Source organism: Leptonychotes weddellii, chromosome 9 (assembly GCF_054177405.1).
Source record: "Leptonychotes weddellii isolate Sample4059 chromosome 9, ASM5417740v2, whole genome shotgun sequence".
NCBI lineage: Eukaryota > Metazoa > Chordata > Mammalia > Carnivora > Phocidae > Leptonychotes > Leptonychotes weddellii.
In genome coordinates, this window is record NC_138377.1 from 24773692 (window position 1) to 24788878 (window position 15187).

At 42.8% G+C, this 15187-nt stretch overlaps 1 protein-coding gene and 1 long non-coding RNA gene across 4 annotated transcripts in view; one reads left to right on the forward strand and one right to left on the reverse strand.

Annotated features, from left to right (window-relative positions):
* BBOF1 (basal body orientation factor 1) overlaps positions 1–8376 on the reverse strand; it is a 38980-nt gene extending 30604 nt beyond the window's left edge. For all 3 annotated transcript variants that reach the window (XM_006730940.3, XM_081830248.1, XM_081830247.1), the window contains exons 1-2: positions 8116–8376; positions 4549–4777 (exon numbers count right to left, since the gene is read on the reverse strand). In XM_006730940.3, coding sequence (XP_006731003.2) covers positions 4549–4777; positions 8116–8177 — 291 coding nt within the window. In that variant the 5' untranslated portion in view covers positions 8178–8376. The remainder of the gene's footprint in view (positions 1–4548; positions 4778–8115) is intronic.
* The window catches only part of LOC145723390 (uncharacterized), a 12930-nt gene continuing 6067 nt past the window's right edge, over positions 8325–15187 (forward strand). Inside the window, exons 1-3 of the long non-coding RNA XR_014148357.1 lie at positions 8325–8444; positions 11646–11725; positions 13855–14036. This is a non-coding gene — a long non-coding RNA (uncharacterized LOC145723390). The remainder of the gene's footprint in view (positions 8445–11645; positions 11726–13854; positions 14037–15187) is intronic.

Here is a 15187-nt window from a genome sequence, read left to right on the forward strand (position 1 = left end):
GTTTCTTTCTTTTTTTTTTTTTTTTTATCTGAGAGAGAGAATGGGAGACAGAGAGCATGAGAGGGGGAGGATCAGAGGGAGAAGCAGACTCCCTGCCGAGCAGGGAGCCCGATGCGGGACTCGATCTCGGCACTCCAGGATCATGACCTGAGCCGAAGGCAGTAGCTTAACCAACTGAGCCACCCAGGCGCCCCTGCCTTGTTTCTTAAATTCCACATACCAGTGAGATCATATGATAATTGTCTTTCTCTGATTGACTTATTTTGCTTAGCATAATACCCTCTAGTTTCATCCACATTGTTGCAAATGGCAAGATTTTTTTTATGGCTGTGTAATATTCCATTGTATATATATGCCACATCTTCTTTATCCATTCATCTATCAATGGATATTTGGGCTCTTTCCATAGTTTGGCTATTGTGGACATTGCTGTTGTAAACATTGGGATGCAGGTGCCTCTTCAGATCACTACATTTGTATCTTTGGGGTAAATACCCAGTAGTGCAACTGCTAGGTCAGAGGGTAGCTCTATTTTCACCTTTTTAGGAATCTCCTGTTTTCCAGAGTGACTGCACCAGCTTGCATTCCCACCAACAATGTAGGAGGGTTCCCCCTTCTCTGCAACCTCGCCAACATTTGTCGTTTCCTGACTTGTTAATTTCAACCATTCTGACTGGTGTGAGGTAGTATCTCATTGTGGTTTTGATTTGTATTCCCCTGATGCCGAGTGTTGTTGAGCACTTTTTCATGTGTCTGTTGGCCATTTGTATGTCTTCTTTGCAGAAATGTCTGTTCATGTCTTCTGCCCATTTCTCGATTGGATTATTTGTTCTTTGTGTGTTGAGTTCGGTAAGTTCTTTATAGATTTTGGATACTAGCCCCTTATCTGATATGACATTTGCAAATATCTTCTCACATTCTGTCGGTTGTCTTTTAGTTTTATTGACTGTTTCCTTTGCTGGGCAAAAGCTTTTTATCTTGATGAAGTCCCAATAGTTCATTTTTGCCTTTGTTTCCCTTGCCTTTGGTGACGTGCCTAGCAAGAAGTTGCTGTGGCCAAGGTTGAAGAGGTTGCTGCCTGTGTTCTCCTCAAGGATTTTGATGGATTCCTGTCTCACATTTAGGGCTTTCATAAATTTTGCATCTATTTTTGTGTGTATGGTATAAGAAAATGGTCCAGTTTCATTCTTCTGCATGTGGCTGTCCAATTTTCCCAACACCATTTGTTGAAGAGATTGTCTTTCTTGCATTGGATATTCTTTCCTGTTTTGTCGAAGATTGGTTGACCATAGAGTTGAGAGTCCATTTCTAGGCTCTCTATTCTGTTCCGTTGATCTATGTGTCTGTTTTTGTGCCAGTACCTAACTCTCCCATTCTTTGGAGATTTAATAATTTACTACATTCTACTGAAAGGAAAAGCTTTCCCTTCTCCCTTATTTATTAATGTATGTTTTATTAGCAATATGCACTCATGGACGTATTTTATTCAATGGATTATAATCCTTTACTGTCATCATTTATTTTGATTGTTTCAGATTTGGCCAGTGGGAGCCCCTTCAAGCTAGTACCTGTGCCCTTTTTTTTTTTTAAGATTTTATTTTATTTTATTTTTTAAAGATTTTATTTATTTATTTGACAGAGACAGAGATAGCGAGAGCAGGAACACAAGCAGCGGGAGTGGGAGAGGGAGAAGCAGGCTTCCGCCCGAGGAGGGAGCCCGATGTGGGACTCGATCCCAGGACCCTGGGATCATGACCTGAGCCGAAGGCAGACGCTTAACGACTGAGCCACCCAGGCGCCCCAAGATTTTATTTTTAAGTAATCTTTACACCCAATGTCGAGGCTTGAACTCACAACCCTGAGATTAAGAGTCACATGATCCACCAACTGAGCCAGCCAGTTACCCTGCCTTTTAATTTTCTTACTTACTTTCTTGCACAGATATTCCAGGCTCATCTTTTACTTTCCCTGCTCCGGTCTTAGAATCAATCATTTGTCCAAGGTTGCTAGTATGTTTTAGTAGAAAACCTGAGTAGCTTTTTTTTCTTAAAGATTTTATTTATTTATTTGAGAGAGAGAGAGAGAGAGATCACAAGTAGGCAGAGAGGCAGGCAGAGAGAGGGGGGAAGCTGGCTCCCTGCTGAGCAGAGAGCCCGATGTGGGACTCGATCCCAGGACCCTGAAATCATGACCTGAGCCGAAAGCAGACGCTTAACTGACTAAGCCACCCAGGCGCCCCCTAAGTAGCTTTTTAAACTAACAACTCCTTGACATGGTTATAGAATCAGAGGATATATAAGTGAAATACTGTCGTAATTAGACTAGTTTAAGGGAAACCTAAAAATTTTATGATATAAATTGTGACAGTTCTAAGTCATATAGGTCAGGTGTGAAATATGAGATTTATTTTGTGATTGAACAAAGCCTTAAATGCAAAAACACCAATTTTGTTCGATATATTTCTAAAACACATTTCATTTCTAATATTTCTATAATTAACATGATATGACTATAAACAGTTTAAATAAAGCTTTAATGACACATTTCTAGGATATAGCAGAATGAGTAACAAAACTATAGGAGAGCTCATTAAACAGGATATATTTAATCTATTTTACTTCTTCCTTCCAAGATAGTCTCTTTGGTTTCAGTGGGCATCTGCGATTATGAGAAAATTATGTTATTTGCCATAGCCAGATGCTGACCTCTGATACACGAAGGCAGATGAAAATCAGGAAATACAAGTGACACTGATAAACCAACAGCAATCAGCTAATGCAGGCCACAAAGCTTCTATGTGATGAATTTGGGAAATTACTTGACCTAAAAGCTTACCTTAGAATAATACTTTATAGAAGACAATTTTAATAATGCCTACTATTGAAAGAACAATTTTTTTTAAAAGATTTTATTTATTTGACAGAGAGATAGAGCCAGAGAGCACAAGCGGAGGGAATGGCAGAGGGAGAGGGAGAAGCAGGCTCCCAGGTAAGCAGGGAGCCCGACACGGGGCTTGATCCCAGGACCCCGGGATCATGACCCAAGCCAAAGGCAGATGTTAACCATCTAAGCCACCCAAACGCCCCTGAAAGAGTAATTTTTAAAATGGAAGTTGCCTAGGAAAGAAGGTAACAAAAATAACAGTAATGTATAAAAATTTACTTTAATAAAATTCACAAAATCAAGACAAATGTTCAGTTGCCTGATTTCTGTAATATGCTTTCACTATTATCTTGAAGTTAGTTTTGATTAATATTAACTTTTTCAAAGTATCAGTACACTCACAAGCCATTCATTCATGCATGCAAAAATATTTTAATGAGCGCCTTCTATGTGTTATGCCTGTACCAGGTGCTGGAGAGGTAGCACTGAACAACAATAAAAAAAGCCCCAGGATGCCTGGGTGGCTCAGTTGGTTAAGTGGCTGCTTTCGGCTCAGATCATGATACCCAGGTCCTGGGATCGAGTCCTACATAGGGCTCCCTGCTCAGTGGGGAGCCTGCTTCTCCCTCTCCCGCTCCTCCTGCTTGTGCTCTCTCTTCCTCTGTCAAATAAATAAATAAAATCTTTTTAAAAAAAGCCCTCAAATTCTTTACTTCTGTGAGGTTTCATTCTAATCAGGAAAAGAGACAATAAACAAATATATAAGTAATATTCATGCAGCTCATAGAGGCAGATGGGAAAGAGAAGAATTTGGAGTTGCACCTAAATTCCACTTTAACACCCACTAGCTGTGTGACTTTGGGTCACACAGGTACAGTGTAAGTTAGTATCTGTCCTTTCTGAGAGTCAATTATCTATAAAATGGGAATGACATATTGTAGCTACATGGGGTTATTAAAAGTCCTTAATGAAACAAGAGAGGTATAAAGTACCTAGCATAGTGCTTGGTACAAAATATGGTCTCCAAAATATTAGTTCCCTTCCCTTTTACTTCCAGATCTAAAATAATAGTTTCACTCTCAACACTTAAATAGGGTACAGAAAGATAAATTCAAGACTCAACTAGCCAAAAAAAGGAGATTCAACTTGTTGGGTTCATAATCATGTGATCATGGATTATCAGTGAATTGCTTTATAAATCATTAAAAGTATTTATCAATATCAAAAAACATATAGGTCAGGGGCACCTGGGTGGCTCAGTCAGTTGAGCGTCAGAACACTTGATTTTGGCTCAGGTCATGATCTTGGGGTTGTGAGATGGAGCCCCGTGTCTGAGCTCTGCACTCACCGGGGAGTCTGCTTGAGATTTTCTCTCCTTATCCCTCTGCCCTTCCCCCACTGCTTGTGTGAACACTCCTTCTCTCCCCGCCTCAAATAAATAAATCTTGAAAAAAACAGACAGGTTATATACTATGCTCTTCTTAAAATAAATGGACCATAATGTTCCCATATGACCATCAATCTCTGTTTCACACAAGAAAACAATGGGACAAGGGCTGAAAATAAAAGAGCCAATTCTAACAGTAAAGCCATTCAGCAATAACGTCCTGCTTCAAGTATGACAGAGGTAGTTATTCAGACTCGGGAGGGTTTCTACCTACCTACCATATTATCTTTCTCCTGATCCTGCTTCTTCAGGTAACTTAATACAGACATTGTATCTTTCTCCATTTTATATTGCTGTTTCTTTAAGTCCTCATTACTTTTTGCCAGTCTCCGGGAAGTATCACGATACTCAATCCTAGAGAGTTCTGTGACTTCCAGTCTGGCCTCCCAAAGGGAGGCATTGGCCTTGGCTCTGTCCACTGTAGATTCATCAGCTTTTATTATCTTCCTGCATGGGAAGAGGACATTGACAGCATATAACTATTTCTCTACTATATTAGAATTATACCTTTCTCTTTACTACTATTTGTTTTGGTTGGCATTGCCTGGCACATATGAGCAAATATTGTTGGATGAAGGAGTTAATAAATACATATTTATGATAAGGGAGTTAAGTGGGTGACTCTTCTCAGAAGAGGGGAGCTTTGGAGCATAACTCTAAAGGACTGGAAAAACAAAGAGGAAAGGCATAAGTCAAACTCATTTCATAAATCTTTCACATCTTTTCATTTACCTCTTTTTCTCGTATTTGAAACTGTCATTTCTATTCCTACCCACTCAGTTTTAGACCTTGGTTCTCACTCCTGCAAATCCATTACCTTAGTTCCCCCTCTGCATGATAATACATTCGTAGTGTAACTGTAAGTCCATCATTCTGTAATCTTCCACATACTCCAACCCCAGTTTTGGTTTTGTTTTAGGTTGTTTTTTTGGGGGGGGATTTCTGGCTAGACCTTGGACAAAAGATCAAGTCACAAGGACAAGTATGTTAAATACTTTATTAGCTGGTGCCACAATGCACCAGGCTTCAAGGACAGCTGAGAAACGAACCATAATCATTTATACAGAAGTAAAAAGAAAAATTTAAAATAATGATAATAAAGCATGGCTTCAAAGATTAAGATGATAAAAGTAGAGTTTTTCAAAATAAAGATTTAGGGGCGCCTGGGTGGTTCAGTCGGTTAAGCGCCTGCCTTTGGCTCAGGTCATGATCCCAGGATCCTGGGATCGAGCCCCGCATCGGGCTCCCTGTTCGGCGGAGAGCCTGCTTCTCCCTCTCCCTCTGTCTGCCGCTCTGCCTACTTATGCTCTCTCTCTCTGTTAAATAATTAAAAATCTTTAAAAAACAAACAAACAACAAAATAAAGATTTATGGTATGAAGATTAACAAAACAATGCCCCTTATATGTGGTAGGCACTGGATGCATAAATATTTAGATAATAAGTAAGACTTTACCTGCATTTGAACTCTAAATATTTTCACACATAGATATGTGTGGATCTTTCTGTACTATCACCCTCCATCCCTACCAACTCCTGGTTCTCCATCCCTTTCCCTTCTGTTCTCTTCAAATTAAGGTCAGCCCCACCTCCAACCCTCTAGCCTGTTATAGCTTTGACCTTCCTTTCCAGCATGATTTAGGCAGTAGTGACAGGCTGCCTTGCTATAATCATCCAATTACTCCCTGAAGGTATCAGGTCTAAGCTGCTCATAACAGTTGATGGCAGCTAGGATTTCTCATAAAACCACTAATACTGACTGAAAAACAAAGCAGCGTTTCTCAAACTATGAGTCATGGAAAATCCAAGGAATACAAGGTCTGTTACCCTCAGTGTTCCTCCTTGTTGATAAATGTACTGTAGATGCACGGTCAAAAATAGAAAACTTATGCTAGTGAGTTCCAAGAATGTGACAAGCCCTTGGCACTTTTAAAAAGTGCAAGACTGGGGCACCTGGGCGGCTCCGTTGGTTAAGTGTCTAACCTCAGCTCAGCTCATGATCTCACTTTGGCTCAGGCCATCATCTCAGGGTCCTGGGATTCAGCCCTGCGTCAGGGCTCTGTGCTCAGTGGGGAATCTGCTCAAGGATTCTCTCTCTCCCTCTCCCTCTCCTTCTCAAATAAATAAAATCTTTTCTAAAAAGTGTTTATGCAATTATGTAAAAAAGAAAGAAAAAAGTTACACTGCAGAAGAATACTTATATTAATACATGGGGGGGGGAGCTACAAATAAATATGTACCATGGGCTATCATTTTATAAAGAAGAAAAAGAAAATCCCCAAATGATAGTAGTAGTTACATTTGGATGATGGGATTACAGGTGATTTTTGTTTTCTACTTTGACTTCCATGTTTCCTAAACCTTCTGTACTGAGCATGTATTACTCTCTTAAACAAGTTACTTTATAAACTTTACAAGTTTGGGGGATTCCCTTTTGGTCCCATATATAGTGATTGATGCTGGACACCATGTATGATTCCAACAAACCACTAGAGTCACCCAATAGATTTAGTGGCAATCTAGCAGCAACTCCATGCAAAGGGTTAGTGCTACAGCAATGCCTACTTTAGGGGTTCTGACCAGCTTGGGGAAACGTGAACAATTACCAATTCGTTCAAATCTTTTACGTTTTCCTTTGAACCAAAAGGAATCCTTCAAAAGGCCCATCGAACTACTTCTTCACCCAGAGATTCTCTAGATGTTCAAGATATTCTCAACTACATCACAGAGATCTCTCAGGTGGGGGGCGGGGGCGGGGGGAGAATGAAACCCAGAGCATAGTTCCCATTGAAAAAAGAGAAGATTCAAGTTGAAGCATACATGGACACCTTAATTTGTTTATTTAACAAATAATAAGCATCCACCATGTTCCAGGGTCTCTGCTAGGTGCTGGAGATATGGAGAATAATGCTTAGTGCCTACTCTAGAGAAGCTTGTAGTCTTGAGCAGGGGTTTCCAACCCTGGCACTACTGATATCCTGAGCCAAATAATTCTTTGGAGAGCAGGTGGGGGGTGTCCTGTGCATTGCAGGATGTTTAACAGTATCCTTGGTCTCCACCCACTAGATGCCAGTAGCACACATCCCCCGATGAGAACCAAAAATGTCTCTAGATAGTGCCAAATGTCCCCTGGGAGCCAAAATCGCCCCGAGTTGAGAACCACCGGTCTGGAGCAGTACTGTCCAACAGAACTTTCTGTGGTGATGTTAATGTACTATACCTAGGCTGTCCAATACAGTCACCAGTAGCCACATGTGCCTATTGAACATATGAAATGTGGCTAATACAACAGAAGATCTGATTTTTAAATTTTAAGAGCCACACATGGCTGGTCACTACCCTATTGGACAGCGCTGGTCTAGAGGACCTTCAGTATACCAAGAAATGTTATCCTGACCTTCTGATCTTCACTTCTAGTGTCAGAACTAACTCTTCCTCCTCATTCCCAGTTCTTTGGTTTTTTCACTAGCCCCTATTTCATTTGGTCCTGTATTTTATTCTTTGGGAACTTATCTGCCTCCATCGTTAATGCATTACACATAGGCAGGGGCTGTGTCTAAATTATTCAGGGTCCCAAAACTCACACTCCGTTGTTTAGGTTGGAGCAGTACGGTTCGCATGCATTTTGGGAATTTTTGAACAATGAGGCTGTCCTTTTCAGAATCCAGGAGAGCAAGAGGAGGGCAGTTAGCCAGCCGGCCAGCCCCAGCGTCCCGCCGGTTCCCAGCCCCGAATCCCCAGAGGGTAGGCCCGGGGAGAGGGGACCCCAGCGTGGCTTCTCCTTACTTCTTGTCTTTGTCTTTGCCTTTACTCTTGCCTTTCTTTTTGTCCTTTCCCTTAGACGGCATCCTGGCTTCACCAGGGGCCCCACTGCAGTCGACGTTTCTCCACCGCCTCCCCGGCCCGGCTCCGTTTCTAAGGAAACCAGCACGCCCAGCTTGTAACGTTCCGTCCCGGCCGTTGCCCGTGCGCCCGAGAGCGCACGCGCCCGTGACGTAGCCCCGACGCCGCCGCCGCAAGGGGCCCGGTCCGCGGGCCGGGCACGGGGGCGGGGCAGAGAGCGCTCCCAGGGCCGAGGGCGGCGGGCGGCCGCGCCGGGGCGGCGCGCGCGCGCGGTGAGTGTGCGGGCAGCGGGGACGTGGCTGGGCAGGCTGGCGGGCGCGGGTTCGAAACGGGCCCGCACGGGGCGGCGGCGCGGCGTCCTGCAGGCCGGGCGTTTCCGGCGGCGCGACGGTCGGTGCGCCCAAGCCTCAGGAGGCTTGCTTCCCTGGGGTTCCGTCCGCCCCGCCGCGGGCGTCGGTGCGCCACCCCGCGCCGGCTTTACAGCGTTTCCCCCTCCTTGCCATCGCGTCCACCCCTTGGCCTCACGCCGCAGCCAGCGTGACCGAGGCCGCCGTGCTCCGCCTCGTCCTCTCCCGAAGCTGCCCTGACTCTTTTGGTTTCCTTCTCCCTCTCCTAGCTTCTAACTCTGGCTAATTCTGTAAGGGATGAAGCATTCAACGGACTTGCCAGGCTCAACACATTTTGATGAGGCCGTGGAGGACTTTTCCGAGGGCGGTGGTTGGCGGTGAGGCTGGCAGCCTCGTTTGGGGAGCGCGTGCGGGCGTCCGAGAAAAGTCCTGTCAGCTGGGGTCGGAGAGGCTCCGACGAGAAGAAAAGTGTTGTCACCTGGGGTGGGAAAGGCGGCAGGGCCACGAGGAGAGAGCTCTGGGGTCAGGCCCTCGGCCCCGTTCTGTCCCGTGTGTCCGACGCTGCCCGCCCAAAACGGCCCCGGATTCCCATTTATTGATACCTGTCTCGTCCGCAGCCCCTTTTTGTGCAAGTTGCATACAGTTGGAACTTCGGCCTTTTGGTGTTTTGTTTTTTGTTTTGTTTTGTTTTTTCCTGAGCACATTTGTGAAAAGGGGTATTCAAAAGTGTTGTTCTTTTTCAGAGGAGGAGCTCTGTGATTATGCCTTCATTCTGTGAGAGTTAGTCATTGAGGACGATCGGGAATTCAGGGTGCCAAGACAGTGCCTAGGAAACTTGTGACTGAAGCTCTGCTATGCGTTATCCTACATTTCAAATTGAATTTAAGGTGTTTTTATTGTTTTTTTTTTTTTTTAAGATTTTATTTATTTGACAGAGAGGGAACACAAGCAGGGGGAGTGGGAGAGGGAGAAGCAGGCCTCCCGCGGAGCAGGGAGCCCGATGCGGGGCTCGATCCCAGGACCCTGGGTTCATGACCTGAGCCGAAGGCAGATGCTTAACGACTGAGCCACCCAAGCACCCCTGAATTTAATGTTTCTTTAAAAACTTTGTACATCTTCCCTCTCCATTTCTCGAGGTCTTTGTCCTGATGTCCCCTTCCTTTTTTTTTCCCTCCAGTTGTGTAGCTTCTGTTTATGAATTCTGTGGCTAGAGGGAACATGCTGATTTGTTAATGAGCGCTGAAAATGTTTTTAGACACAGCGTGTGTTAGCGTGATTTTAGCTTACCCCCCCTTTTTTTTGAGTAGAGTTGATTCACAGTGTTATATTAGTTTCAGTTGTACAACATAGTGATTCACCTTCTCTATAGGTTCTGCTGTGCTCACCACAAGTGTAGCTACCGTGTAAAATGCTATTACAGTATCATTGTATTTTCTATGCATTAACTTACTCCCTAAGTCCCTTTTATTCCAATGATTTATTCATCCTGATGTAGGGAAATGTTGGGGTTAAGAGCCGACGGCCAAGAAAGAATTCTTGAGACATCTTCGGTGCAAAAAGGTGGTTTAATTAAAGCATGGGACAGGACCTGTGGCCAGAAAAAGCTGCCCTGGGGTTGTGAGGTGTGGCCAGTTATATACTTTCAAGTTGGGAGGGGGTTAGGGATAGCTTAAGTCTCTAAGGAATTTTGGAAGCAAGGTTTCCAGGAGCTTGAGGGGGCTAGCTATTATTAGGAAAAGGTCATTTATTACTGTCTAGTAAACCCTTAGTCATGAGACCCTTCAGATGTATATCAGTGGGCCATATGCTTGGGGGATGATTGACAACATATATCTTGGTGGGGAAGTAGAGATAAAAAGTTTCCAAAGGAATTTTTATATATTAAAATAGACCACAGGATCCCCGGGGGGTCGGGCTAAGGTTTCCTCTTGCCCTTACCAAAGTACTAACATCAAGGCAGCTGAGTTCCTAGAGGAACATCACTCTGCCTATTCCAAGGACTTGTCATTGGGCTTTAAATAGTAAGGAAATTTAATTTTTTTATTTTGCCTTTGTTTCCCACATCAATTACACAGCTAGAAGCCTGCATCTCCTATTCCCCTTCACCTGTTTTGCCCAACCCTCCAACCCCTTCCCTCTGGTGGCTTACTGTATTTCTGGTGCAAATTTTCCCTCTATTTGTATGTCACACTCTGGTGGGTCCATACACTGAAGGAATTTCCTCTGATAATATCCATAAAGTTAGGATTAATTTTTGTCTGAGGTTCTGAAAGTGCATCCTATTGATAACTTGCAGAAAAGAGAGGTTAGGGCATCTTCTATACAGGCTGTATATTTGGAATTCTAAAAATTGGTTATTGTATGATATGAAGGTCAGTTCAAGACTTTCCTTGTTTGAACACAGGCCTATAGACTCATTTATAAACATGAAAATTTGATTGTAACAAGATTATTTCTTAATATACACATAATACTTTAAATTATATATACTTTATAGTTTTTTAAAATCATACAACATTTTTATTTACCATAAGTTTGTAGTTAAAACTGCTGTGATATGACTATGGCTAAGAGAAGTGCCCATATTTATACTATAGTAGAGGTGGTTCTAGAATTTGCAGTCTTCTGAACCTCCACATTCTCTGCCAAAGAACTGGATATTATTCAGTCATCTGTTAGTAAGAAACATCTGATGATACAGATAGTAAAGTAGGCAGTTGCTATTTAGCAATTCATCTGGTAACATTTCCTTCCATAATTTCTGGTAGGTAGGTTTACTGTGAAGTTTCAGGATTATCTTGCTGAATAAATATGCTTTGTTTTATTTTTTAGAATGCTAATGCCTTTTTTTTTAAAAGATTTATTTATTTATTTATTTGACAGAGAGAGAGAGAGCAAGAGAGGGAACACAAGCAGGGGGAGTGGGAGAGGGAGAAGCAGGCTTCCCGCAGAGCAGGGAGCCCGACGCAGGGCTCGATCCCAGGACCCTGGGATCATGACCTGAGCCGAAGGCAGACGCCTAACGACTGAGCCACCTAGGTGCCCCTAGAATGTTAATGCTTTTAAAACTTGGAATAAACCAGTTAGTGTTTTGTTGACTTGGCTTTACAATTGTTTTTCCTACAGTTTGCATAGTTCCCGGTCAACATAGAAATGTGGGAGTGTCTTGGCTGAATCCTCATGCAGACAAGATCATTATGGTCCTGGTAGGTAGGACAAGGAACCTGATAGAAGGTAACATCTGTGCTAGCTTAAAGCTCTAAATGTACTTCATATGCTTCTGGGTGGGTTTTCTTGGTGTTTTCTTTCTGAATTGGATTCTCTGTCCTTATCAAATGATGACTTTTCTCTTGTCCTGTTGATTGTAATATCAAGTGTAAAGTTGTTCAAAAAGCCAAACAACTTAAGACTACGTATCAAAATATATAGTATTTCCTGGTCTTGTTTTGTTTTGTTTTTCAAAATATATAGTATTTCTAATTTTCTCTTCTAGTAGTTCCCAATTTGGGTTTACTCTGTAAAGTCATCTGTGGCTTTATTCTTGTTTCGCCTGGAGACTCAAAGTTTCTACTCATAAATCATCCTTGAAATCACCTGATAGTAGATGGAACTCTATAGATGGAAGAGTGTAGGTGGAGAGCTTTTGATTTGGTTTTCATAAAGCATTTAGAATCATGCATAAATGTATTATCCAAACTGTATCTGAAGGGACTGATTCGTGTTTCCAAGTATCATGGGGAGTCAGTTACTTTCATCTTTTTTATTGCCCGTGGTACAAATACAGAATTCTATTAAATAGGTATTATATTGTGATATTGACTAGGTCACATCCCTGCAAGGGATAAGAAATCCTGGAGATCAAGAGTTTACTGTTATCAATTTTAAAACTAGGATTGTTGTTGTTTTTTTTTAACATTGACTTTTTTTTTTTTTTAAGATTTTATTTATTTGACAGAGACAGAGACAGAGAGAGAAGGAACACAAGCAGGGGGAGTGGGAGAGGGAGAAGCAGCTTTCCCCTGAGCAAGGAGTCCGATGCAGGGCTCGATCCCAGGACCCCGGGATCATGACCTGAGCCAAAGGCAGATGCTTAACGATTGAGCCACCCAGGCGCCCCTGACTGTTTTATTTTTATACAAAATAAGATAATTATTACTACTGGCAATTTATTTGCAAAGTATTCCATTTTTATTAGTTGCCTATTCTGACAAAGCCATTACACAGGACTACAAGTTCTCTAAGAAAAATTACACATGCAAATTTCAGTCCCACTTATCTGCACTTTGATTTCATGGATCTGGCAGATGTTCATTTAAGAAATGTTTAGTGAGGGGGCACCTGGCTGGCTCATTCAGTTAAGTGTCTGCCTCTTGATTTTGGTTCAGGCTATGATCTCAGGGTCGTAAGATTGAGCCCCACATCTGGCTCCCCACTGTCTGCTTCTCTCCTTCTCCCTCTGCCCCCCTCTCTTGCTCATTCATTCTCTCTCTCTCTTTAAAATAAATAAATATATCTTTAAAAAAAAAACTGTAGTGAGTACCAACTGTATACCATGCTACCTGACAGCTTGAGGAGTACCAGCCTTCAAGTGGCTTATAGTCAGGTATATGAGGTACTGACCTGAGCATTGATCTGTGAGAATACACAACTTCATTGGCACCGAGGTACTAACAGTTAATAAAAAACACCAAGCAGTGATGGATAAAGGGAAGATGGTGTAAGTGCTGCAGGAATTTGGGGACATGAAAGGCTCTTATAGAGAAAGTTTACAGAAGGTGGGCTGAAAGGAAGAGGAAAGACTTTCTGGAAAGGTAGAATCATGTGAGCAAAATTCAGTGTGTTTGAGACAAGGAGATTTTTAACTAGAGCAGTAGTTCCCAAAGTGTGGTCCATGGACCAGTGGCATCAGCATCACCTGGGAACTTGTTACAAACTAGAAATGGAGATTCTCAGGCCCCCCTGGAGACCTGCTGAATCAGGATGCTGGCAGTGAGGCCCACCAACCTATGTTTTAACAAGTCCTCCAGGTGGTTCTGATACATCCTAAAGTTTGAGAATTGCTAGACTAGAGGAGAGGGTTCTTGTATGAAAGTAGTGGGCAAAAAACTTTGGTAAGGTAGCCTGGGAATTCACAGCGAAGGACTTCAAATGTGAGGCAGGGAGTTTGTCTTTTATCCTACAGAGCAGAGACGCCAACTTGTAACTTGAAGGCTGGATTTGACCCATAGTGTTTTGCCAGGCCTGCACAGTGGCTTTTGGGTTTTTTAAAATTTTTAAGTGGAATTAGTTGTCACTGTTTAAAAACCAGATTCCACACAGAAATCTGTGCTTTCAGCTTATCTTGAAAAAACCAGAAGACCTGGCAATACGGAGCCTGTAGTTCATCATGGTGGCAGTTTGTGGCAGCAGCGAGCAACTGCCCGTTCAGATGGCCTATGTCCTCTCTAGCTTGCCATAGTCTCCACCACTTCCTGTGGGTTTACACCTTTACTGACTTCTATTTCCTGCTTGGCCCCAGTAAGTATGTAGGTCTTTGAGTTTGTACCTTCTGTTATGAACAGTGGAAAATTGATGAAAGTTTTATTTTATTTTTCTAAAGATTTTATTTATTCATTAGAGAGAGAGAGCAAATCAGAGAGACAGAGAGAGTGCACAAGCAGGGGGAGGGGCACAGTGAGAGGGAGAAGCAGACTCCCCACTGAGCAGGGAGCCTGATGCAGGGCTCGATCCCAGGACGCCAGGATCATGACCCGAGCCGAAGGCAGATGCCCAACTGACTGAGCTACCCAGGCGCCCCCCCCCCCTTTTTTTTCTTTTAAGATGTATTTATTTATTTTAGAGAGAGAAAATGAGCAGGGGGGAGAGGGAGAGAATCTCAAGCAGACTTCCCGCTGAGTGGGGAACCGTACATGGGACTCAGTCTCACAACCCTGAGATCATGACCTTAACCAACTGAGACACCCAGGTGCCCCAATTTGTGAAAGTTTTATTTTTTTTTATTTTTTATTTTTTTTAAAGATTTTATTTATTTATTTGAGAGAGAGAATGAGATAGAGAGCATGAGAGGGGGGAGGGTCAAAAAGAGAGGCAGACTCCCTGCTGAGCAGGGAGCCCGACGTGGGACTCGATCCCGGGACTCCTGGATCATGACCTGAGCCGAAGGCAGTCGCTTAACCAACTGAGCCACCCAGGCGCCCTTGTGAAAGTTTTAACGAGAGTGAGCTGATTTATGTATTCATTCATTCAGCATACATTGATTAATTAAACATATATGCCAGGTTGTACAGTGTTCAAAGATAAATGAATTCCTGACATGCTGTGGGTTAAAATCTAGTGGGAAAATGTTGAAAATAGTGGTGTATAGATTTGAGAATAGAGACATTGGTAACTGGAAGACCGGTTAAGAAGCTGTAACAGTCCCAAGTCTGAAGTAATAATGGCCAGAATTTAGATATTAACAGGGGTACTAGGGAGGAAAGAAGGAGAAAGAGATGGGAAAGATATTACAAAGGAAAAATCACCGGTTCTTGATAACAGATTGGAATATAGAAGGTATGAGAGTGGAGAATTCAAAGATGGTGAGGATTTTGAGTTGTGAATTAGGAAATCTGTGATGCTACTAACATGAACAGGAAATAAGAGAATCCATTTAGCCTCTCTGTGTGTGG